General features: G+C 52.4%; 2 protein-coding genes across 3 annotated transcripts; one reads left to right on the top strand and one right to left on the bottom strand.

Moving 5' to 3' along the window:
• Positions 1-433: 433 nt before the first annotated feature.
• Positions 434-12,283, bottom strand: BRAP (BRCA1 associated protein). 2 transcript variants are annotated; one of them, XM_079323068.1, is made up of 12 exons: positions 12,110-12,283; positions 11,803-11,961; positions 11,124-11,325; positions 10,234-10,423; positions 8,841-8,954; positions 8,274-8,422; positions 7,366-7,441; positions 6,727-6,865; positions 5,394-5,503; positions 3,766-3,855; positions 1,944-2,047; positions 434-941 (listed from the first exon to the last, which is right to left on the bottom strand). In XM_079323068.1, exons 1-12 carry the CDS (start codon positions 12,189-12,191, stop codon positions 581-583), a joined length of 1,776 nt encoding a protein of 591 aa, XP_079179194.1. In that variant the 5' UTR covers positions 12,192-12,283; the 3' UTR covers positions 434-580. The 2 variants fall into 2 exon arrangements, with proteins under 2 accessions (XP_079179194.1, XP_079179195.1); XM_079323069.1 differs by having other exon boundaries at positions 11,124-11,313; positions 12,110-12,248.
• ACAD10 (acyl-CoA dehydrogenase family member 10) lies at positions 12,284-23,423 on the top strand. Its single transcript, XM_079323060.1, is given in 18 exon segments — positions 12,284-12,369; positions 13,282-13,503; positions 14,075-14,223; positions 14,762-14,956; positions 15,907-16,065; positions 16,800-16,959; positions 17,331-17,472; positions 17,747-17,815; positions 18,475-18,644; positions 19,182-19,332; positions 19,827-19,972; positions 20,403-20,576; positions 21,010-21,237; positions 21,240-21,275; positions 21,278-21,330; positions 22,721-22,780; positions 23,042-23,071; positions 23,074-23,423. Coding segments are annotated over 17 exon segments (2,127 nt in total). The 5' UTR covers positions 12,284-12,369; positions 13,282-13,346; the 3' UTR covers positions 23,122-23,423.
• The last annotated feature ends 1,930 nt before the right edge of the window (positions 23,424-25,353 follow it).

Raw genomic sequence — 25,353 nt, 5'->3', positions numbered from 1 at the left:
CTTTAGGACTTGCCTGGTTTCTTACACCACTAAGATGGTTTATTTTCCACACCTCACTCCTTTTTCTTTCCAAACTACAGTTCTACTCCTGCACAGGCAGTTCTGCAGTATCAGAACTGCACATACAAAAAGGGATGTATATAACCTAATTTACACTGTTTATTAAATAACTTCTTAATTGAGAATACTTTTAATCCAGGAGAAGAACTGGAGAAGCCTTACACACTGGGCTGAGCCTACTCTACAGCATCCCTGCAGGGAATGGGATGTTGGACATGGACACACACCCCCCACCCCAAAACACTCTCCAAGAAAGTCAAATGCATGACAGGAGGGGCTCTGAAAAGGAGGGAAGGCAAATGGTCACCAAGATCTGCCTAAAAACAGCTAAATAGTGCAGTGAAATGCTTTTAAATACCACAGACACCTCCACTGACTGGCAGCCAGTTTTATGAGCAGCTCTGGAGACAATTTCTAGCTGAGCTTTACTGAGCTGGGCTTTCCCAGCCCGAGTCCCCAGGTGAGCCTGGCCTGCTGCTGGCATGGCCAGTTCCAGGGTGGGAGCAGAGAATCCTTGTTCTCACTTCCCTCTCTTGCCACGACCTCTCCTGGAGGAAGGTTTGCCTGTGCCTGCTGTGGAGGAGCTGGCAGAAGATGCCACTGCAATGTTGATCTGTCCTTCCTGAATCTCCTGGCGGGTCTCAGCTGGGAGGTGGTTGATTTTCTGTTGTGTCTCCAGGTAGAACATGACATCCCTCAGCTGCTCTTGGATCTCAGAGATCTGCAGGTCTTTCTGCTCACAGGTTTCCTTTAACACCCTCTCCTCCTCCTTCAGTTTGTTCTGCAGCAAGGCCTGGTTTGCTCGTAAACACTTGTTCAGTTCCTGCTCCTCCTTCAGCTCATTGGAGAGTTTTGCCACTTTGTTGTTCAGCTGGGAGCACCTTGCAGAGAGAAGCACGAGTCAGGAGAGCAGCACTGCCCACCCAGAGCAAACACCACCTCAGCCTTTTCACTGGGTAACTGACCTCCAGCCCACCAACCCCACCTGGGATTTGGTTTTCCAGCAAAGATGGGCAAGGGGAGGCAATATAAGAAGACTCTAAAATCCCCCCCAGGTCAGGCAATTCCATCTCATGCCAAATGCCAACAGCACAGGCAACAGGCAGGGTGTGCCTGGGAGATGGAACTGACCTTGGACATGCACCTGCAGCTTTTGGAATGGGAGCCAAAAATGGCACAGGCATTACAAAGGACCCTGAGAGAGCTGAGAGCAATCAGGGCCTCCTGTCACACTCCCAGACCCTCAAAATCCCACTGCACTGGGAAGGAAGATGCTCCCACAAGGGTATCAGCATTGTGATTAACAGACAGAGCTTCCTGCTCCCAACAGCTCTGCTTTTGCCTTGGCACCTTCCTCTGCCTGTTTCCCACTCAGGAAGGTGAGCTGCATGGAGCTCAGTGCTCCCTGCTCCAGCCAGGACTGCTGGACAGGCCATGGGCTGGGAGGAAGAAGGGACAGTCCCACCCAGGGAGCACATGGATCTGAAATTCCCAGGCTTGGCATCTTGACATCCCAAGATCTGTGTTTTTCTCTCTGCTGGGTGATGCTCTGCTGAGCTGTCTTTCACCCCTTTGGATGCACCCACCAAGGGCAGAACAGGCTGGCATCTCCCTGAAAGCAGGGAGAGGAAGGATCCCTGAATGCTAAACATGCAGAGTGTGGAAAGGGAGCTCAGGGCCCCAGAGCTGTGCTCACTCAGACACTTCCCATTTGTGAACACCTACAGAAATCAGAGCTTTTTTTAAAGCAAGCCATGTTCTCAGTAATGCAGCTCAAACAGCTCAAATTTGCCCAGGAATAGCAGGGTTGGTTTTTTCTTGTTGGATGTCAGTGCACAGTGTTTTAATGGCTGCATGGAACTAAACCTGGCAGTGGTACCCACTTCCTCTCCACTGACTGCTTTTCTTTGAGCAAGTCATTGAGTCGCTGTTCCAGACTGTCACACTTCTCAATGGTCTCTTTAAATTTGGTCTTCATGTTGTTAATCTGTAAAAACAAACACAGGGGCATTTCCAACAGCTCAAAGTCCACTGCCCTTTCATCAGGACACTGGGTTTTCTAGAGCTGTTCCTAGACTTTGACCAGTTCCTCTCCCAGGTAAGGAAAGCTTCGTTGTGGTGAGGACCCCCTGTGCTCCCCTGGGATCCCAGACAAGGAGCCACATTGCTGTGAAGCTGCTCCCACAGAACAGCAACTCTGGCTGCAGATCTGTGCCAGGCACTGCCAAAAGCTGCAGCAGCTCCTTAACTTCTTCCTGCCTGCATCCAGCACTCCTTTGGCCACTCTTGTGGTTCTGAATCCATCAGCAAACTCAGATTTCCACCTCAAGGTGTTACAAGGTTGGGTTTTGCTCATTTTAAACTAAACCTCAGAGAACTGAGTGTGAAGATGAAGAGGGGCTGACTCAGCAGTGCTGTCATAAGGCACTGACCCACTGACACCAATATCTCCCTCACACAAACACAAACATCCCCTGGCCATGGCCTTCCTCTTCCCTCTGCTGCCCCATTCCAGCTGCTGCTCTTGGAGAAAGCCAAGCTCTCCTTCTCCAGGTGTCAAACCTCCAGCATGAGACTTACAGGAAATTTAGGCAGGAATTCTTGTTTCCCTTCCAGTGTGTTCACATGCAGTGGGGCAGGAATTCAATAGAAAATGTTTTCCTAGAGGAGCAGTCTGGACAAATGTCAGTGTCAGCAGACATGGATGCAGAGCAGTTTGAAGCCTTCCAGTCCTAATCAAGGAATGTTTGTGCAGCTGATGGGTAATTTGGGGAAGTAGCCTGAGCACTGATAATGGAATAGACTGCATGGTGGCACTGATCCAGACAAGACTTACAGGGAGCAAGTGCCATGGATAAAATTATTGAGATCTTTAAACGTGAAATCACGTTTGGAGCAGGGATCAGAGTGGCTTCATTTTGAAGTTGCTTTGAGGATTGTGTCTCCTGGTCACTTGCAAGATGATTTTTGATATGTATTTTCCTTTTATAGGGCTCTCCTTAAGATCCCTGGGACTGTTCTTTAGGACAAGATCAATGACCAGCATTTCAACAGTCACAATTTCTATTTTTACTTAACTGCAGACACCTAAATGGTTAATTAGAAGTCCTGAAGAAAGTTAAGGACTTAATTCTAAATCCTGACTCACTTTAAACCTGAAAGGATCTACGTAGAGTAAAAAAGCAGTAGAATATCCTCCCTGGATTTCTCCTGGTGACATTTTGAAGCAGTCCTGCCTGCAGGATGCTTTATAGGAGGAGACTCTGAACTTTTCCCAAAGGGTGATGAGGAGAGAGAAGGGATCAAAAAGAAAGGGCAAATCAATATGCATTTGGAGCAGAGAGACAGTTCCACCTTCTGCAGCTGAGCAAATTAAAGTCATATTGTCTCTGCTCCACCAGCATTCCCTGGAGATGTGTGTCGGAGAGACAGATGGCTCCAGGATCCTGCAGCACCACTGCTGCACTTCCCCAGCAGCACATTTAAATCAAGCTGCAATCTCTGTGGCAATCTACCTGCTTCTGCACCACTGAGCAGCAAATTGCTCCCTGGGAGCAGCCAGATAAGGGACAGATCCATCTCAGAGCCAATTTTCCCAGCTGGGAGCAGAGCAGGCTGTGCCCAGGTTCAGCCAGAGATCCAGCAGCTCCTGCTTCTCCCAGTGAACAGGGCCAGGACCCTTGCACAGCCCCAGGCAGAGCTCACCTCCTCAGCTGTGTCCTTCTCAATCCGGACAATCTTGTTTTCCCAATAGATCCTCTGGGACTCCAGCTGGCTGGTCAGCAAATAGGAATACTGCAAACACAGAGACACAGAGCACTCAGGGTGGCCCTGCTGCTTAAGGAGCCCTCAGGGTTCCAATCCAAAAGTCAATTTAACCAGATGAAATCTGGATGTTCTGGACACACAAGAACAGAACCAGCTGATGGCTTTTCACCAGTTTGATTTCCCCATGAAATAATTTTGGTTTTTTTGAAATTAAGGAAAGCCTTTAGAGCCCTACAAGGATCACATGAAAGTATCAAGCCAAGAAGTGTTTAAGGAGGAGACATATTTTTCATGGAAATAGCAACAAATGTCTACAGGAAAATGAAGCATCATTCATCCCTGTCCTGAAAATGTGAGATCCCAAAGGCTGAGGGGAGGAGTTCCCATTCACAACCCAAACTCCAGTGCAGTAGGATCAATGCACATATCCAGCTTTCCTATACAGAGATTTCTGGGAAAGCACCCTCAGCTCTCTGTAACCATTCCCAATTACTCTTCCCCAACATGTATGGCCCATTCCAATGTCATTTTGTATCTGAACAAGGATCTATGCCCTACATCCCATCTTTTCCCTTTTGGTTCTGCAAATGAGTCATGAGAAGGTTGAAAAAGGTGATTACTCCTTTTCATCAGGCTAATAAGCATCAAATTAGGCATTCACTAGCAAATTAAACATGCACAGAGTCTTGATCACTCTCACTAATTTCCGAGTGCCAAAGCACTCTGTCAAATTCATTCTCTCTTGAATCTTTCCATCTCATAAGAAAAAGAGATCATACATGCACTAAGCAACCATCTCACAGGAAAAAAAAGGGTTAAAATTAGCTGGTTTAGCATCTAAGTGTTATTCAGAAAATTCACTGAAAAGCAACCCAATATTTATGTGAGCAATGAGCTCCTCCAGCCTGGTCTCTGTGGGCTGTTCCTCCTCACAAACCCTCGTGTCTAATGCGGCTGAAATCGTGCTGCAGTGGCTGCTCACTGAAGCAGGGATTTCAAGCTCCTCTCCTTTAGTTAGGAGAGGAGAAGCTGGGCAACAGGTACAAAAATAAATAAACCATTATCTGTTCAAGAGAAGAGAACAGAACAGGGCTGGCATCAGACTGTCAGCTCTCTGTGCTCGCCAAGGTGAGCACACAGCACCCTCGTTCAGTTTGGGAGCTCAACTACCCAACCTGACAGTTCCACACAGATCCTGGCTCTGAATCCAAGCCATAGATCCACTAGGAAGGGTCTGGGGGGTGACTCAGACCCACTTCTCCCTCCAGTGTCTCTGTCTGCAGCAGCACAAGCAGCTCCTCCTCAATCACCAGTGACCACAGGACAACACTGCAGGCAGCTGCATTGGCTCTGCAGAGCCAGGGAGAGGCTTAAAAAAAAATTAAAAAAAAAAAAAAAAAAAAAAAGAGGAAAAAAAAAGGCAGTAAACCCATCCTGCTCCTGCCTGGAGACAATTCCCTCCAGGCTGAGAGCAGATCTGCTGCCTCAGCTGATGGGATTGAACTGTGGTCATGGGGGTTGGAAACATTTCTACAACACAGAGGCCAACAAGTGAAAATATTTACCTCTAATTGTAAGGCATCAATTTTCTCCTCCTGGCACATATCCCCCTCACACTCATACTGAACCAGCTTGCCATCAGTTTTGCTTGCCACCAGCCGATGGACATAGTTGTCTGGGGAGAGAAAATCCAACCATGGGCACTCAGATCTGAGAAACCCCAATCATGGAGCACAATTAAACCACCCAGATCCTGCCCCTTGGCAAGGCACAAAGCCAACACCACATGGATTTGTTCTTTAGCAGATTTCTCTCAGCCACCTTATGGGGTATTAATTACAACAGCACAGGGCAAATGCATGGAAAAGGAGTAACAAATTCCAGGGATGCTGTGGGACCACCTTGGTTCATGACAGTCTTCTCCCTTCTCCAGCTCCAGGAAGCTGTTAGAGCAGAGCTCCCCTGTGTTGGGTTGATGTGACCAGCCATGTGTATTCTGTCACCATCTGTTGAAGTCGGGTGGGGCAGCGACCCTGATCTCCTTGGCACACATTATCTGCTAATGGGCCATCTTTAAACCAGCTGGGGCAATCATCTTTATCTTTCCCATGACCCACCCTTCATCCAGGAGGTATCATCTGTTAATGGGCCATTGTTAAAAACTGGGTGTGGCAGCGATTCTTATCCCTGTGGGAGCTCTCTCTTGCTAATGGGCCATTGTTTAAAACTGGGTGTGGCAGTGACCCTGATCTCCTGGCACACATTATCTGCTAATGGGCCATCTTTAAACCAGCTGGGGCAATCATCTTTATCTTTTCCACAGCCCATCCTCCCTCCAGGAAGATATCATCTGCTAATGGGGCATTGAATCCCAGTGCATGACTGATAAAATTACATCATCCCATTGGGAGATGCTCCACCCAGGGGGAGGAGCCAAGCCTTTCCTACCCAGTTAAAAAACTGAGATTTTGAACAGCAAGTTAATTTCTTTCCACTGTATTCCAGAGGGAAGCCAGACCTTTCCACATCATCACTGGATCTTAAGAAGAAAACTGTACCTCTACAGGAGCACTGCTCCAGCTGAACCACATCTGCCACTGCAAGATTGCAGCCACCATTTAATGGGACTGCTGCCAACACCCTGACTGACTGATGGGGTGTCAGGTTGCACTCTAACTCTGTCAGTGTTTTTGGGATTGTTCTTTGTAATACTGCATTTCTATTTTAATTTTCCTAGTGAAGAACTGCTATTCCTAATTCCCATATCTTTACCCGAGATCCCCTTAATTTCAAAACTACAACAATTTGGAGGGAGAGGGTTTACATTCTCCATTTCACAGAGAAGCTCCAGCCTTTCTTGGCAGACCCCAGACACTGTGCCTCCCCCAGCCCCCTCACCCCCGGCGTAGTCCCAGACGCGGTGGTTGGTGAGCTGCATGGCGTACGTGTGCTGCGTCTCCTCAAAGTGCTTGTAGGCGTGGCGGCTCACGTAGCGCCCGCAGCCGATGTGCCCGCAGATCAGACAGATCCACAGGTTCTGCAACACAAAGGGCAGCTCTGGGGACAGCTCTGGGGGGCAGCAGCACCCCCTCCAGTCACACCCTCAGCAATGAGCAGTGTTTCCTTTCTCACTCCCCCTCTCTGCTTTCCCACTCCCCCTCAGCTGAAGGTCAAACAGAAGAGGGTCCCATCCCATCACAGGCAGCAACAGCCCTGAAGGGGATGGTAAATCCAATCCAGATGGGAGAGTGGCCTTAGCTAAGGAGTGAGAGCTCAGCAAGCTCTGGAGGGCACAGACTGGAAGGGTTACCAGCATCAGGCTGGTTTAGCTCCCTGCTGTCACACTGATCTAAGAATCACAGAGATTCGTCAGAACAGAAAACCTGTGAGGTAACATCCCTTCCCTCAAAAGGAAAGCTGATACCCCACTGGCTGGTCAAACCAGCCCAAAATCAGCCTGAGAATTAAGCCCCAAAGCAACCCAAGCAGCTGTGCAGTCAGATCTAGGCCAGATCTCACCTCCACCCACCTACTTACTTCTTGAACTCCACACTCAAAACACTTGTTCTCTTCCACAGGCTCTGGTGTCTGGCAGTACCTGCAGACAGGGCACCTGGAGGGCAACAAGAACATCATGAGACACAGGGAGCAACATCTTCACATTGCAGTCATTGAGAAGAGAGCCAGAGAGCTCCAGGGAAATGCCTTGTGCAGCAGGATGTTCCCTGTATCACCCAACAGCTCACATTTACCCCACCCAAGTTCATTCCACACAAAGTTACTGGCTTTAAGCTGGTGACAGACCACAGAAGAGTTCTCCCAAAGCCTTTTCAGCTCGATCTGGTTTTGCTGCAGTCCAAGTGGTTTACACAGAAGCTACACACTGGGATAGCAGGGATGGAGCAGCCACAGGGAGGATCTGCAGCCTCCTGCTGCAGTGTCTGTGCCTGCCTGAGGTGCAGCAAACCAGCAAAGAGGAATGGAAAATCCCCCTGGCTGACAGCAGCACTTGGAGGCTCCAGGCACACCAAAATCCCACTCCACAGGGATTTGGGAAGCACCAAGAGGAAAGAGTCAGTGGCCCCTCAGCTCCAGGCAGGAGCAGATCCATCTGCAGTGCCCAGGAAGGGTCTGGCTGAGCTGCCAAGGCTGAGTGAAGCAGGGCTGTGTGTGCAGCCAGGCCTGTTTAGCCCAGCACTTTTCTCCTGGAGTATTTTGAAACAATCAGCATTCCTCCACACCCCCCTCCCTGCCTCAGCAGCGAGGCCCCTGGGAATCATTGTTCAATTACTTTTGGCGGGGAGATTTCTCTCTGGGAGCCCCTTAATGGGAAAAACTGAGCATTAGGACTTGCAGTAATTCCTGCCCCCACAGTGACAAGCAGAGCTTTGTCAGCACAACTCCAAGCAGGGCCTCAGAGGTGGGAATAAAGGCCAGGCTCTCACGTGGTGTCCTCCCAGCGCTGCAGGCACTGGCTGTGGAAGCTGTGGTTGCACAGCGTGGTGAGGATCCCGTTCACAGACTCATCCATCCTCTCCAGGCACACGGTGCATTTGGGCAGCTCTGTCAGGTCCATCACAGGCAGGCTGGCCCCCTGCAAGCACCAAGCAGAGAGAAACTGCTCAGCACTTTCCCATCACCAGCAATTAACTACAACTGCCCATCACTGCTGGCACTAGGGCTCAAAACCACGACACAGGTGGTGAGGCTGCACAGTGGTTGGGAATTCACTGCAAAGGTAAGAAATGATACTCAACATTCAAAAGGCCACAGGCAGGGCTCAGTAAAGGGGCTGCACCTGCAATCAGCCCCACTGTGCTCTCTGGATTCCCTAAATTACAACCCAAGGCAGGTTTAAGTCACAGCCGAGGCACAAAGTCCATTGAATCAGCTCACAAACTCTTCCAAGACCATTGGAATGGGAAATGGGTATACTATCTTTGCTGCTTATTCTCCAAATAATCCTGTTAAAACCTTCTGAAGTGCAGGGATAAAAACCAAACCAAACTTACATCTTCTGACTTGAAGACTTCAGCCCTTTCCACATACACGAGCTGGCAAACGTCCTCCTCGATGGAGTTGAACTGCCGGCCATTGCAGGCCATGTAGAAACTGTCTGCATCAGCCTGGGCACACAGCAGGGAAATTGGTTAAAACCAGAAACATCCCAGCTGATCCAACCAAGGGAGACAAGGAGAAACATCCCATATCCTCCCTTCTTCTCTGGAACACCAGAGGGGGGTTTCAGGCAGCTCCAGGCACTGCATTTTGGCATAACCATAAGTGAAGTTCAGGGCAGTGACACCACACTGACACTGGAACATGCAGCAGGAATTGGGGATTTCCCTTCAGCACCTGTTTTACCCTTTGTTGGCAATTTCACTGCATTTGCAAAGCAAATTTGGTCTCTGCAAAAATGTAAGAGGGTCACATTGCACGTTGGTGTCAGGGACAGGAGCAAGTTTAACTATGGGAGAGAATCTATTCACCACTCACAGCCCAGGCACCTTCCAGGGCAAAAGAGCCAAATCCATCATCCCTTTTCCCTCAGGAGCTCCTAAAACCCTTCCTCCATAACCACACAGCACTGAGGCAATCAGCAATGCCACATTCTCATTCTCCTGGGGATTCCAGGCAGGAGCAAAGAGAACTTAGAGAATTGTTTTGCTACCTGCAGGCAGAGCCATTTGGGGTCAACAGAGCTTCAGGGAATTGCCTGAGAAACAGGAATTTCAGGGTGAACTGAGCAAAAGCTTAGGGATTTGCTGCAAGGCTGTTTAGCACTAAATATTTGCCTGAGTAATTTAATACAGCAAGATATATAAAACCATCTTTGTAACTACTGCAATGAGCACAAAACTCAAACAAATCCTCCATCTTCACAAACAGCTTGGGGAAACCTCTCAGGTAGAACTCCCTGAACCCCAAAGTAAATCATGTGCAACTGGGAGAAGAGAATGTCCAAGAGAAAGGGTCCACACATGAACCTGAAGGGGGAATTTAAATCTGCCCAGTCCAAGGGGCCTGAAGGAACAAACTGTTGTTATCTGGGTATTAATTCACCCCCAGGCTCTCAGACTTCAGAAAAGCAGGAAAAATCTTTCTTAAAACAAAGGGAACTCCCCTGGCTGGGTGCACAAGTCTCTGAACAAGCTGAGAGATAATAGAGAATTCTGTAAATAGATCAGTCTTTGAAAACTATCCTCTCAAAAGAACAGGACAGCCAGAACATGGCATCCACTGCTTCCAGGTGTGGAATTAACCTCAGCAGTCCTGGGAGTTCTCTGGGAAGGAGGATAGGGCTGCATCTCCACAGGTAAGTGACTCAGGGCTGCCCAGTGAAGCCTCCTGAGCAGTGACTCTGTGTGACACTCCTGCAGCCAAGGAATGCTGGCAGCATCTTACCTGGGAGCTGAACTTGATGAGCACCATGTACTGGTTTGGGGTGGAGTCTCTGATGATCTTCATGTGCTCAATCACTTCGTAGAAGGAGGCCACAAACTTCATGAGGTCGTGGCTGGTCATGGTGGCAGGGACAGTGAGGATGCAGAGCATGGCACTGCGGCGCACGTCCTCCTTCAGGGAGGTCATCTTGCTGGGGACACAGCAGGGACACAGCTGCACCTCACCCCCAGGGCAGGACACAGCTGGACACAGCCCCAACCACACAGTCACAGCAACCCTGCTGTCAAACTTTAACCCCTTTTGTCACTGAGTGACCACCAACAGGCATCCTTCAGGCAAGGATTCATCTGGGCAGCTCCAAGAGCAATGGGATTGCCAGGAATTGTTTAACAACTGTTTTTCTATAAATGCAACTAAAGTTGGACAGCCCCAGATGTTCAGCACTACTCCTAGAACAACTAAGCAATGTTTGTTACTGCTCTCAATGTCTATTTTGTGGCTCCTGGTGGCTTTCAGGAAGACCTGAAATAGGAGTTGTCACACAATGACAGGGGAGTGATGTCACCCCTGGAATACAGGACGAGACCTCCTGCCTCACACAGCTCCCCAGGCCTGTCACCAGAGATCACTATTTAATTGTGGGATCCTTTGGAAAGCTCTTTTCAAAGGCCTTTTTCTTTTTAATCTGTTTGTCAGTCTCACAAGCCCTCAACACCCCCAGGGTCACACACAGCTGTCACAGGTGCCACCAGACCAGCCCCAAGCTCCACCAGTCACCGTCTGCATTCCCAGAGCAAGTCACCCTTCCTGTTTGTCCCCAGCCACAGCCCCAGGGTGGCCAACTCACCCTCCCATCCCCACCTGAGCTACCATTCATCAGGAATTCTTACTTTGTTTTGTACAGGTGCATAATTCCATGAACGATTTCAACCGAGGGGTTCCCACTGAAGAAGGAAATCTGGTCTGGGAGCTGCTTGGAAGGCGAGTCTGGGGCTGCCTCACACTCCTTGCTTTGATCCTCCTGCTTTGTTTTGTCCTCACCTGATGAAGCCTCCAAGGATTTTCCTCCTTCCATGGCAGCTTTTGCTTCATCTTTCATAAAGGCAAAGTTTCCCCATTACTGAGGGGAAGGGGCCACAAGGATCACCCAGAGCAGCTCCTGGCCCTGCACAGACACCCCAGCAATCCCAGCCTGGGCATCCCCAAGAGTGATGTCCAAACTCTCCTGGAGCAGCCTCCGGGCTGGGACCATTCCCTGGGCAGTGCCCAGCACTATCTGGGGAAGAACCTTTCCCTGAGATCCAGCCTGAACGCCCCTGACACAGCTCCAGGATCCCGTCCCTGCTCCCTGAGATCGGGATTGCTGCGGATGGGGCTGAGCTCAGCGGGAAGTGCCCCCAGCAATAACCAGCTCTGCCTCCCGCACCCCAGCGCCCATCGCTGAACTCCTCCGCTTGTTTTCCGACCTGCAGGACCGACTGGGGACCCCCAAACCCCCCCACAGGCGGCCCCCGCCCTGCCCGGCCGGTGACAGCCCCGGCCGCTCTCCCCAAACGGCCCGGCCGGTACCTGCCCGCGGCTGGATGGTCTCGATGATCACGTCGGTCATCTCCCTGCGGCCCAGGTGCTGGTGCAGGATGGCCGCCCGCTCCCCGGGGCCCTTCCCCTCCAGGCAGGCGGGCACGGCGGCGGGGGCCGCGCCGCTGCTCTCCGCTGCCATGTCCGGAGCTGCGGGGACAGAGCAGGCGTTGGGACGGGGCGCGGAGCCGCGGGCCCGGCAGCGGCGGGACGGCTCCCGGCGGCAGCTGCGCGGTGCGGAGCGGGCCCGGCCGCGCTGCCCCGCGCCCCGCCCGTGCCCCCGGCGGGGGGAACCCACCGGCCGCGCTGTAGGCGAAGCCCGCGGGCAGCGGGGAGGTCCCGGCCAGCTCCAGCCGGATCACCACCAGGGACACGCTCATGGGCTCCGCGGGGCCGCCGCCGACCGGGACCGGGACCGGCGCCGCTTCCGCCTCCCGCACCTTTCCCCTCTGACCCCGTGACGTCACCGCGCCGTGACGTAGCAGGCGGTTCGGCGGCGGCGGCGGCAGCGCGCGGGGGGCTGCGAGGGGCGGCCGCTGCTTCTCGCGAGAGTTCGAGGTACGTTCTCGCGAGAGCGGCAGCACTGCCCACTGCCGGGCCGGGAGGTGTGAGGGAGCCCGGATCTCTGAGGGGAGAGACCTCGGGATCTCTGAGGGGAAAAACCCCCCCGGGATCTCTGAGGGGAGAGACCTCGGGATCTCTGAGGGGAAAAACCCCCTCGGGATCTCTGAGGGGAAAACCCCCCCCCAGGATCTCTGAGGGGAAAAACCCCCCCGGGATCTCTGAGGGGAGAGACCTCGGGATCTCTGAGGGGAAAAACCCCCTCGGGATCTCTGAGGGGAAAAACCCCCCCGGGATCTCTGAGGGGAGAGACCCCCCCCGGGATCTCTGAGGGGAGAGACCTCGGGATCTCTGAGGGGAAAAACCCCCCCGGGATCTCTGAGGGGAGAGACCCCAGGATCATCGAATCCAGCCCCTAACAAATCCCCACCTTGCCACAGAGCACCCAGGGCCATGTCCAGGCCTGCCTTGGATATCTCCAGAGATGGAGACTCCACCTGACCATTCTTCCTGATGTCCAACCTCGATGTCCCCAGCAAAGCTTGAGGCCATGTCACCTTGTGTCCCTTGTTTCCTGGGAACAGAGCCCAGTCCTCACACAGCTGCAGTCATTGATTTTGATCAGTAATTATTGTGTGTTGATGATGAGTGAGCCTGTTGTCTCCAGCACCTGAAGGGATGTGGACCCTGTGTAAAACCCCATGTGGGGTCCCTGGTTTGGCTGGGACACTTCAGTGTCTGCCCAGGATGGAATCACCATCCCTGGAAGTGTTCAGAGCAGAGGTGGCCCTTGGCCCTAGGGTTTGGTGGATCCAGGAAGGTTGGACTTAATGATCTTAAAGGTCTTCAACATTAACAATTCCATGATTCTGTGTGCATAAAGAAACATTTTCCCCTGTAATTGTACAGCTGTGCTCCAGCCTCTCTCCTCAGTTGAGGTGTGGCTTTCCCTGGCCCCTCCTGTGGTTCCCAGCATGTACCTGAGGAGTGCAGCCTGTGCCCAGAGCCTGCTGTGTGCCAGGATCCAGCAGCTCCTGCTGAGCCCGCTGCAATCCAGAGGGTTCTCTTACAGAGCTGTGATCTTTGAGGAGAGTGGGGTGCTGCTCCCAGCCCCCCACAGGACAGCCACAGGTGTGTATTCCATTCCTGATCCCACAGAATCACAGAATGCCCTGGGCTGGGAGGGACCCACAGGGATCATCATCCAGCTGCTGGCCCTGCACAGACAACCCAGCAATCCTTAGCCTGTCCCTGAGAGCATTGTGCAAACACTCCTGCAGCTCTGGCAGCCTCAGGGCTGTGCCCATTCCCTGGGGAGCCTGGGCAGAGCCCAGCACCCTCTGGAGGAAGAACCTTTCCCTGATATTTCAGCCTAACTGAGCCCTGGCAGAGCTCCAGCTGTTCTCTTGATCTGGTCCCTGGCCACCAGAGCTCCTGTTGTTCCTGAGCATGGAGGGAAGATAAATTTCAGGTGTCACTTTCAGCTGGTTCTGGTGAGAGACCCAAGAACTTGTGATGGTGAGAACCTGTTCTGCCATCAAAAGTCACAGAAGTAACAGTGACCACCCTGAACCCTGGTCAATCACCCCAGTCCAGCACATCATTCTCACAGTGCTGGGCCATGTCTGGGCCTCAGAGGGATTCCAAGCTGATTTCCCAGTTCTGCTGATCTCTTTCCTCTTTCCTGCTGTTGTCCATGCAGACTGGGAGGCCCAGAGCTGCATTCCAGCTGGCACCATCCAGCAAGCTGCACTGTCTGGAGGGGAGAACAGCCTCTCCCTGCAGTATTCCAGAGGAGAGCTGACAGCTGTGGAGTTCCTGCAGGAATTGGGACAGCAGTGCTTTGAGATTGTAAGCAAACTCTCCCCTGCTCTCCTTGTGCTTCCTGACTGCACAGAAACAGGTCCAGTGAGGAAAGAGGAACTTTACAAAGAAATTCTTTGGTTGAAGGATCTGGATTCTCCATCTAGGAAACACTGCTGTCAGAGCAAGGCAGATTTTCACCATTATCCTGCAGGACAACCAGATGAATTTGCCTTAATTTCCTGCTGGAATAAAGTCCTTTTTAAACATCTCAGTCTAAATTGCAGATTCCTTCCCTGCCTGCTGAGCTGTCAGTATGTCTCTAACCTGCCTTGATCCCATGGCAGGCACAGTCTCAATGATTTCTCTTTCCCAAAATCAGCCCTTTATCTCTGCTGTAGAATTAGGAATGTGAGAACATTTGTTTTGGCAAAGCAATTTAGCTGAGAGATTCCCTGCCTGCCTTCTGCTGCCAGAGGAAGCACGACAGCAAGAGATGATGGTCAGGCAACCTACCTACCCAACCATTCTTATTTTCACCCCATTTCTGGCCCACAATCACTCTTGGGGTTTCTCTGTTTCTCAGGCCAATGCCCGTGTTCCAGTGCACTCCTTTCTCTGGGATTTAATCCAAAATGAGATGATAAAACAGCTCCCCATAATGGCAGAAGCAGCTCAGTGTATCCGGGCAGAAGGGCTTAAGACAGTTCTGCTGAGCCACAACTTGTGCCTGGGGGATGCAGAGAGGTCCCTGCCCCTGGACCAACAGCACTTTGATGTGGTAAGTCTGGATGGGTCCCAAATGGGGCTCTGTTCCTCCACCTGTGAAAGCAGCAACTGAGATTCCTTAAGTGCAGGTAGCAGATGAGCAGCAGCACAGTTTGGCTGACATCATTGGAGCAGCCTGGGAGAACATTTCCTGACACAATTCCTTGTAGGCATTTGGAGAGGGGCTGAGTGACATTTGCAAATCCACTGCAAAGTGCCCACACAACCACGAGTCTCTGTGTAACAGGCATGGAGATAAAGGACTTGGGAGCTGAAACACCAGACTAGAAATAAATCCCATTATTCAGTACCCTGCCTGCTTTAAAAAACAAATAAACAAAAAAGCTTTAAAAGAGTAAGGACTCTTCAAAGAGTCCTTACTGCAAAAAACCCACTGCCCCAACATGCAGATGTTCCACTCCCAGCAGAGTCTCCTTTCCCAACACACCTGACCTTTGCAGAGATGACACAGATTAGCCATGAACCTCAAGGCTCCAATGCCCACAGCCTCTCTGGTGTGTGCTGCTCCTGGAACAGGAGCAACAACCCTGCACAGCAATTAGTGGGGGAAAAGAATTAAATTTGGATTTCCATTAGTGTTGGCTTTATATTCATCCAGCAGATGCTTTTCCAGAGCCTTTGGGGAATGCTGCCATCCATGGCTTCCTTGGACAGCACTGGCCAGTTGGTCTGGGACACCCAGTGAGTCTCCCACATTGGGATATCTCATTGGATACTCCCATGCAAGGACTGGCTGATCCTGTTTGGCTGATTGGAGCTGAGGAGCCATGGCCAAAGCAGTTGGCACCCACACAGTCCCTGGAACCACAGCCTACCCAGCTCCTTTATTGCTCATGTTAATTAGACCAGTCTCTTTCCCACCCTCCCATCTCCATTTCCAGCACTGCCCAGATGTTTGTGGTCACAGCAGGCTCATGCATAATCCATCTGTTGTTGCTGTAGATGGTTGAATCACACCAGGAAGGGATGCCCAGGCCAAGCCCTGGGATCTACAAGCTGTGCTTGGAGCACCTGGGTGTCCAGCCCCAGGAATCCATCCTGCTGGACAGCAGCAGCCAGAACCTGAAGGCAGCAGCTCAGCTTGGCATGAAAACTGTGAAGGTACAAAGTGACAGCCAGGGTGGGATTTGGGGATGGATTTTGGGTGCAGAAGCTGTTTGGTTTGAACAGCTCAGGATTTTCAAATGGCAGTGGCTGACTCTTGCCAAGCTTTCTGTTCCAGCCTGTGCTTGTCCCTGCAGGATGTGGTGGGGTTAAAGCAGGGATTACTGGCAAAGTCTGCTCTGGGCTGTTTCATTCATGGCTCCAAGCCCTGTGTAACCTCAGGGAAGTCTCTTCTCCTTCCTGTTCCTCTGTTCCCTATTGGAGAAACAGCCCCATCTGTATGGTTGAGACAACCACACCAGAGAATGAGCCCCAGTTAATGAATTCCCAGAAACTCTGAGGCCTCATGGATGAGTCAGCTGGGGATTGACAGGTTACCCCCAGACTTTGGGGTCAGTCAGCACAGGGGTTTTACTTTGGGCACCACTGGGGAAAGAGCAAGATTGGGACTGGTGGAAAGAGTGACCTCCATTGCCCTGGACTGCACACAGAGAATTCCAGCTCCTATTCCAGCCCAAGCTCACAGTGCCTGTGCCACCATCACATCTCTCCAGGGCAGAGTAAAGGGAAGCTCAGTGTTGGCAGGGAGTGACCCAGGAATTCCTGTGTGTCAGTGGATTATGCTGATGGACTCACAGATAAATGCATCCCAACCATGCAGGGCTCTCTCCTTCCCAGGAAATTCTGTGTTCTAGCTGTCACCCAGGGCTACTCTCTCCCCCTGGTTCCAGGTTGATGATGCAGAAGCAGCACTCAAAGAGCTGGAAACCCACCTGGGGTTTCCTTTGCGAGGGTTTGTTCCCTACACTCGCTCAGTGAGACCGGGCATGGAAATCCCAAAGGATCGTCTGCAGAAGTACCTTGAAGATGTTCTTGGTGCCCACCCAACAGGTATTGCAGTGGGTTTGGCCCTTCCATCAGAAAACCTGCATATTCTGGAGCTGGCTTTTTCCATATGACAAAGGGATTGAAAAATAATATTAAAGAAAGGCTCCTAATCTCCAAGCAAACAGCACAGTCATTCCAGTTTCAGTGATCCATCACTTTCCTAGAAATAAGAAATAACATTTTAGGACTTTCTCATTTTGGGAGGGGTTGAGCACAAGTTGCCAGAGAAGCCAGAAACATTCCTGTCCTGTGAGGCATCTGTGAGCTACTGCCATGTTCCCCAGGAGTTTGGGACACAGTGAGATCTCAGCCCCAGGGGCAGGAAGGGGATGGAGAGCCTGGGGAAGTGCTGACCCTCTGCTCCCAACTCCCAGCCCCACTGGAGTTAAGGCAGTTTGACCATGGAGACTCCACCCGCAGCTATTCGGTGAAGTTTGGAGGTCGTTTGCTGGTGCTGAAGAAGGAGGAGGAGCCTCCCGATGGCCCCTCAGGCCTTTCTATCCCAAGGGAATACAGGTGAGAGGTCCTGCTGCAGTTTGCTGTGCCTGAGGAGCTGCCTCAGCACCAGAGGAGCAGGACACATGGGGAGGATCGTTTTGACCTCCCCTTGTTTTGCAGAGTGTGGGGTTGGTCTGAGGGCTCTGGGCCATGGGAAGATGTGGGTGTGCTCCTTTCACCTCCCCCCAGCCACATTTTAGTGTATTTAAAAATGAGCACAGTGATACGTGTGTCTGCCTCCAACACTGCAGTTCCAGGACTGATTCCTTTGCTCCTCTCTCCCTCCCTGCAGGGTTCTGAAGGCTCTGGCTGAGGCTGGTGTTCCTGTGCCCCCTGTGCTTGCTCTCTGTGAGGACAGAAGGTAATCCTGTCCCTCAGCTTTCACTCTGGGCTTGACAACTGCAGCCAGATTTCCCCAAAGATGAGGAGAGAAGGGACCAGAGCTCACTAAGTGCTCTGATCTGATGAACATTTGTGCAGTGTGGGGCTGGGGGAGCCCCTAGAAGTACAAAGGACAGAATCACTTTTATTCAGCTTGGTTTAGGTGTGTCCCATTTTAGCAATTAATCCAAAGCTCTCTTTGAAAAGCAGCTATAAAGCAATATTGTAGGCTTCCTGCTGACACAGAGTGCTCAGGTTTGCAATAAAGAAAGGATTTTGCCAACTGCCAGACCTCAGACAGCAATGGCAGCAGCAAATCTGTGACAGGACACCTGTCAGGCCTGCAGCCTGCTCAGGAATCAGTCTCTGCACTGCAGTGCCCTCTGCTCCTGGTGTTTGTGAGCAGCCCAACAGCACAGCTCACAGCCACTGCAGGGAGCAGGGCAGCAGCTGCTGCTGGAGCCTGGCCCCGAGCTCAGCTCCCAGGGGCTGGAGGGGCCAGGGTGAGCTTGCCACAGCCTGAGGCAGCCTGAGCTGGGCTCCAGTGAGCCTGGAGCAGCATATTCAAGGTGCAGGTGAGATTTGAGAGGCAGCAGCAGGATTGAGCTCAGCCCCACCGGTCCCAATTTGCTTCCCCAGCATCCTTGGCACCCCTTTCTTCCTGCTGGAGCACCGTGCTGGCCACATCCCCCGCGCCGCGTCCCTGCCGCGCCGGCGCCGCGCCTGCTACGGCGCCATGGCACAGACCCTGGCCAGCATCCACAGGCTGCAGCTGGGAGCAGCCACACTGCAGGAGCTGGGGCAGCACGGTGAGAGCAGCTCTGCATCCTTCCTTCCCCTGTGTGCCAGCATTTCAAGGGATAGGCAGGATGGACCAAACTGGGGGCAGGTGGGAAAGTGAAGATGAGCAGTCCAGAGTCTGAATCCCCAGGTGTGGTGGGAGGGTGTGAAGAGCTCTTCAAATCCATGTGTCCCATGGGTTCCCAAAGTTCTCCTACCTCCCCTCCTGGCATGTTTGTTGCCATCTCTGCCCAGTGTGGGCACAGGAGTAACTTCTCTGCTGCCATCTCTGACCAAACCTCCCCAAGCATCCCCTCCAGTCCCTCTGCAGAGATAGCTCAGCTTCCTGGAGCTGGTGGAGAAGTTACATTTTTGTCCAGGATTGGATTATTTCCACCTAAATATTAAATCCAGTGTCCAGTTAAGAATGTGTGAGACCTCTAGAAATTGCAATTCAATTCTTGAAGCTTAAATCAGATTTCTGGACTTGGCAGTTTGACTTTTTCTGTGTCCTTTTTGAAACTTTTTTGTGCCTTTCCCTGGGAGCCTCCATTCCTCTGTTCCAGGGAATTACATCCAGCAGCAGGTTGAGACCTGGACCAAGCAGTATCGAGCTGTGGAAACTCAGGTTATCCCAGCCATGGAGAGGCTCATCCAGTGGCTGCCTCTGCATTTTCCTGAATCCCAGAAGACAACAGTGGTGCATGGGGATTTCAGGTACTGCCCTGGAGCACATCCCAGGAAGGAAAAAAGGACTGAGTGTAAAATGACCCACAAACTCCAAAAGGTGCTGATTGGGCTGGGCCAGCAGTTCCAGAGCAGCCCAAAAACTGAGTTTTGGGTCAGGATCAAAATCCCCAGGGAATGAGATTCAGTTTCTTCATCCAGCAGCTGCAAATGCTGGTCTAACACTGGAGGATCATCAGTTCTTCATACAATACTCAGGAATCAGCCCTGATCTGAGGCTCTGACTCACTTGGTTTCATACTCTAAAGCATAGTTTAGTCCATTATTAACCAGGGAGTTCAATATTGAGCAACCTCCATTCTCTGCTTGCAGAAATTAATCTTTCACTTTTTGTGCTGCCTTCCAAAGGACTCGGTAATTTTTGAAGAGAGTGAAGAGCACTGAAAGCACCTACTGCTGCTGAGCATTGGGATTTTTTTCCCTCCTCTGGACACTTTTCTGATCTGTTTTTCCCTCTGATACAGGATGGACCGTCTGGTCTTTCATCCAGACAGGCCAGAAGTCCTTGCTGTGCTGGGCTGGAAGTTTGCCACTCTGGGAGATCCCATGTGTGACTTGGCGAATAACTGTATGAGCTTCTTCCTGCCAGCCCACTTTGGTGCTTGCAGAGGTACAGAGGGGGCACAGTCACCTTTGGCACACCCAGAGGAACCAGAGTTCAGAACAGATCAGCTCCTGCCCAAGCAGCTCAGCTGGCAGTGGGGCTCAGTGCAGCTAGAAAGGATTCTGGGTTTGCAGTATTTTCCCTCTGACTCCAGCTGGGAAGTTGGGCAGCTCTTTTGGGTGGGAAAGTTGTGAAGCAGATCAGGAGTGGTTTGTGCCCTAAGTTAAAAATACAGAGTTAAACAGAGAGGTTCCATCATTCAATCTGGTGCCAAACCCCACAGTTCCATACAGAGCCAGCACAGCAGCTGTGCAGGTCCTGGAGGGTGCAGGTGACTCCTGGAAGGGCCTGGCTGTGCCACAAGGCTCTCACCATCCCTAGGCAGCTCTGAGCTGCTCTGTCAGCTCACTCACCACTACCTCTTCCCATCTTTCAGGCTTGAGGGAGTGTGACTTGGGGCACCTGGGAATTCCCACAGCAGAGGAGTATTCCCAGATGTACTGCAGCCACATGGGAGTGGAGCGCCCGGAGAACTGGAATTTCTACCTGGCCTTTGCCTTTTTCCGCCTGGCTGTGATGCTGCAGGGACGTCACCGTGGCTCCCTGGCAGGTGAGGAGCCCAGCCAGGCCCAGGGCACAGCCATGGGCACAGGGCACAGCCATGGGCACAGAGCTGCCTGTTTCTGCTTGCTGGTTGTGCTGTGGGGTCTTTGCTTTCCTGGGAGAACTGAGCAGAGGCCAAAGTTGGGAGCCCAGAGCTGTGTCCTACAGATGGAGCTCTCAGACCTTCCAGCTCAGCACCAGCCTTTGCCAAGGCACTCACAGGGAGGTGGGGAGAACTCTCAGTGCTGTTTGTCTGCACACATCAGGTGTGGACTTGGAGCCTTTATCAGAATTAAATCTGATGTTATTTTCACATCCCTTAGAGAGCAATTTCCTCAAGTCCTGCTGGGCTGGTCCAGAGGAGGGCACATGATGCTGTTTGGGATGTGATTATGTAACACATGCTCTTCCAAACAAGTGTCCTGTTCTCTTGTCCCCAGGGAGGCCAGCTGCAGGTGACAGCAGCCCCAAGGATGCAGAGTTTGTGGCTGAGCTGGCTTGGGATTTTGCCATTAAAGAAGGATTCCGTGTGTTTGAGAAGCTCCCCCCCACAAAGCTGCTGGCACGCCAGTGCAGCACCTGGGCTGGGCAGGGGCCCTTCCTGAGCAGGAGTTACAGCAGCTGGGCATGGCCTGGGGCAGCCCCTGTGCCCACAGCCCCTGTGCCCACAGCCCCCTGCTGGGGGTGGCCCGGGGTCTGTGCTGCAAGGTGGAGAATATGGGCATCCAGTGGAGACTCCACATCCTCTGCCAGAACTGCAGGTGAGACATCTGTGCTGAAGCTGCTCTGCAGGGTGGGGATTGTGGCTTCTAAGTGCCTGGCTTACATCAGACATCTGGCACTCCTAGAGTCCAGTGGCTTGGAGGAAAAGGGCTGGGTTTATATGGCTGTAACAGTGTTCATGTCCTGGGAGACAGGGATTTTGGAAACTGGCACTCCCTTCCAAGAGGAGCAGATTAACACCAGCTCAGCTGTGGTTGCTCTCCCAAGCTCCTACCATCCATGCTGATGATGTGCCCAGAACTTGGCTGGGTTTGGGCTTTCCAACACTTGCCAGTCCAGGAAGAACTGGCTGTTCCTTACCTTTCCCTGTCCAGGGAAGCCTCACTCCTGTCTCTCTCTGGGAAAGGCTGAGTTAATTCCCTTCACTGTGCTCCCTTGGGAGGTCCCTGACATGGAGCAGGGAGCTGCTTGCACCTCCCCAGCTTCCATTCACAGTGTGAGTGGAAGCAAACAGCCCCACCCTTGGGCTGCTACCAAGATCATATTCTTGATTATTCTAGTGGCATTATCAAATTCTAGTGGGTTACTTAACCTCCTTTCAGCTGCCAAAAAAAAATCCAGGTGCCCTTCCAAAGTGTTTCCTTGTGCTTTGGCAGAAACTAGCAAACACCAGCTTGTCAGGGCACTTGGCAGCTGATCCACTGAGAAGGTGGAAAGGGCAGGGAAGCAGCAGCTGTGGAGAATTTGGAGGTGCTGAGATGAGCAGATCTTGTCCTTCCTCGAAACATTCATCTTTGCCAAGTCTCCAGACATGAGGATTGCCACACACTTGCTGCTCCATGCCTTGGGCTTGTGGAGATGCTGCTCCTGGTGTGTGGCACCACAGAGCCCCCTCATCCCTGTCACCTCCACATCCATCCCACTGCTCTTTCCCTTGGCATCATCCCTGCACTGTCAGCCTTTGCTGTGGCAGTGTGTTGTGAAAGCCAGGGGAGGAGTTTTGCTGCCTGCAACAACAAGATAATGCAGAGGGATTGTTACACAGCCAAATATTCCCAGCCTGGAACTGCCACAGTGCTCCAGAGCTGGGCACAGCCAAGGGCAAGGGCAAGGCTGCTCTGTGCCAGCTGGCACTGCCAGGGGAGGAGGTTCATCCCTGGGAGCTGGGCAGCCAGATGCCCTTGGCTGAGGCACTGCTGGCTGAGCAGAGCAGGATCTCAGCTGATCCTGCCTCATCCCACACCAGGAGTCAGCAGTTTCACACACTGATCCCAAACGTTTGCCTGTCCCTCAGCTCTGTGGGGAGATCCTGCCAGTCCAAACATCAGCCCATAACAAGAGAGAATCTCAATTTCTCCTTCAGAACCATGTGGCTGTCAGAGGGGGCAGCACCAGGGACATCTGATGTGTCTCATGCTCTTCCCCCAGGCAGAGAGTGCCAGGACTGAGGTGCTGATGGCTGCACAGACCATGGCTCAGGGCACTGAGGTGAGCAGATCCCTGAGGCTCCAGCCTTCCCTGACTCAAAAAGAGCAACACTGGCACCCCTCCCTTCTGGGGTCTCCTCCACCCCACTGCAGTCTGGGGCCTGTGAGCATGAGGGCTGATTTGTCCTGTCTGTTTGGGGTCCCCAGTGAGGGTGTTTCCCCAGCACTGGGTCCCCTGGAAGGCTCTGGGGCATTGCTGCCATCCTGCCCTGCTCCTGCAGCCCCCTGTGTGCCCACACGGGCTCTGCTCTCACTCTCACAGGTTCCTGGAGCAAAACATCTCCACAATATTTTGATCCCAGCCCAGCACTTCCCTTGGACCTGAGCTCCACATCTGGCTGAGGGTCCTGAGGGGTTCACAGGACAGGAATCTCCAAACCAGAGCTGAGCCAGGAGCTGCAGTACTGGGAAACCTTGGATGGGAATCCAAACCAGCTACTGTGTTATGGGAGAGGCTGTGCTAAGGGCAGCCTGTGAGCTTCTCAATTCCAGTGCTGTTTGGTGTTGTCTGTGCTGTTATTAAAGCCCAAGTTTGCATCATGAGGCTGCAGGAAGTCAGAGCTGCAGCAGGGAAAGCTGGTTGGGAGTGACCTGGCTGGAGGTGCAAGGCTTGGTTTTGGGAATAAAGAGAATGGACCAGCCTGTCTCTGCTCCTTCTGCACATCTCTTCTTCAGCACAGCCTCCAGCAACTTGCAGATGCTGGAAGAGTCTTTGGTGGTGGAAGGAACTGAATCCACTCCTCGAGGTCTCTGCATTCAGGGGAGACTCCAGACCTGAGGCAGTGCCTGTGGAACGGGGAGAAACTGGGAGGACTCCATGGTTTCCTGAGTGTTGTGGGGTCTCTTTGGGGCCCATGGAGGATTCAGGCTGCATCAATGGGACCTTTCAGTGCTTTACAGGGGCCAAAGCAAGGGGAGAACTGTGGGAACAACCGTGGTAACTTTATGAGCAGGAGCAATTTATATGTTGTATTAATTAAGTATTGAAGTAATGGGTACAGTACTTTGGATTCTCCTGCTCCTCCAGCGTGGGTGCAGCCTCCCAGCCCATGTGCCCGGGGTGGCCAGCACCTCCCAGCCCTGCCAAGAGCCCGGGGGGCCGTGCTGGCTCTCGGCACAAGGACCACGAGGCTCTAGGGAAGCCAGTAACATGAGCCTTGGATTCTCCCAAGCTCCAGGGTGAAATTCCACCTCAACCTCAGGCATTTGGTTCTGCTGTGGAAGGGGGAGGGAGCTGAGCCTGTATCTGCCCAGCCCAGATATTTGGGATGGTTTCCCAGCTGGCACCTGACTCCTGCAGCTCCCACCTCCTTCAGGCAGGCTCGGGGGGCTGAGCCGCCTCTGCCCTGAGGGGTTTTGGTGCTGCTGGATCTCCAGGCACCAGGGCAGGGAAGGGGCTGCTCGAGAAACCAAAAGCTTTACTTAACACAGGACTAGTGCTCAGTGTCATGCGTTGTCCCTGCAAGTCGGCAGAAGCCACAACAGGGCACTCCTGAGGGCTTAGCCCCGAGCTGCAGCTCAGCTCTGACGTGCCCTGGGGATCCCTGGAGCCTGGGCTGGGAGACACGGGCACATCTGCAGTGGAACAGGTCTGGCATCTCCCCCGGGCGGGTTAACGCGCGCAGGGCTGTGACAGGAGCGAGAACATGTCGGGACGAGAGTCCTTGCGAGGGCCACTTTCTAAAGGGCCGCCCAGAGGCACTGTCGGGCATCCGCCACCCTTCAGGGGATGCGGGGCACAAGGATGAGGGAGGCTGAGATCCAGCACAAGAGGATTTCTTTTCAGCTGATCCGGGACACACACGGCCTAATCCGTGTCCTGCTGGATAACCTCGGGCGGGCGTTCTGCCTCCTCTGGGCTGTGCTGCTCCTCCCGGCACAAGGGGGTTCCCTCTGCTGAGAGAAATGCCTGGAAAATGCAGAACCTTCAGCAAGACTTTCAGCGACTCGGGTCGTCCAGGACAGCGGGTGAAACTATTCCTAAACTCACGTATTCTAAATATTTTCTGTTCCCTTTAAAAAACCAGAACCATCCCTGTCACCCTTCACAGACTCGTCACTGAGTCTCTTATACGGGGTAATACCACAGGTCTTTTTTTTTTTTTTTTTTTTTTAGAGGTTAAAATCCTCTGTAAAAACCTGTGGCTTCCTTAGTGATAGTGATGGTAACTCGAGCTCTGTTCCCTGCATGTGAATCTGCACTTGGACACGCTGAAGTTGCACAAGGCGTCTAAAATAAACCAGAAAAAAACCCTTTAGCCATTGTTGGGAACGATTTCACAAAGCCTCTCATTTGCATTCACCGAGAGACTCCCTGTTGTGAAAGCACTTCCCTGGCTTTGTTCCACTGCCCATACACACCGGAGGGGTTTTTTGGGTCCTTGGGTGAACGGTAATTGTGGCACATCCGTGGAGCCAGGTCCTCAAATTCTCCCTCATCACCTTCCCGCAGAAGTAACCAGCTCAGCGGAGATGTGTCTGGGTTTGTTTTCCTTCTTCTTTTTTCCCATTGCTGCCTGCAATTAGGCACAAAGTTCCCTGGGCATGAACCGGGAGATGGCAGAGACGGGACAC

The sequence above is a fragment of the Erithacus rubecula genome, assembly GCF_903797595.1.
Source record: "Erithacus rubecula genome assembly, chromosome: 19".
Lineage (NCBI taxonomy): Eukaryota > Metazoa > Chordata > Aves > Passeriformes > Muscicapidae > Erithacus > Erithacus rubecula.
This window is presented reverse-complemented; position numbering and strand designations above follow the sequence as displayed.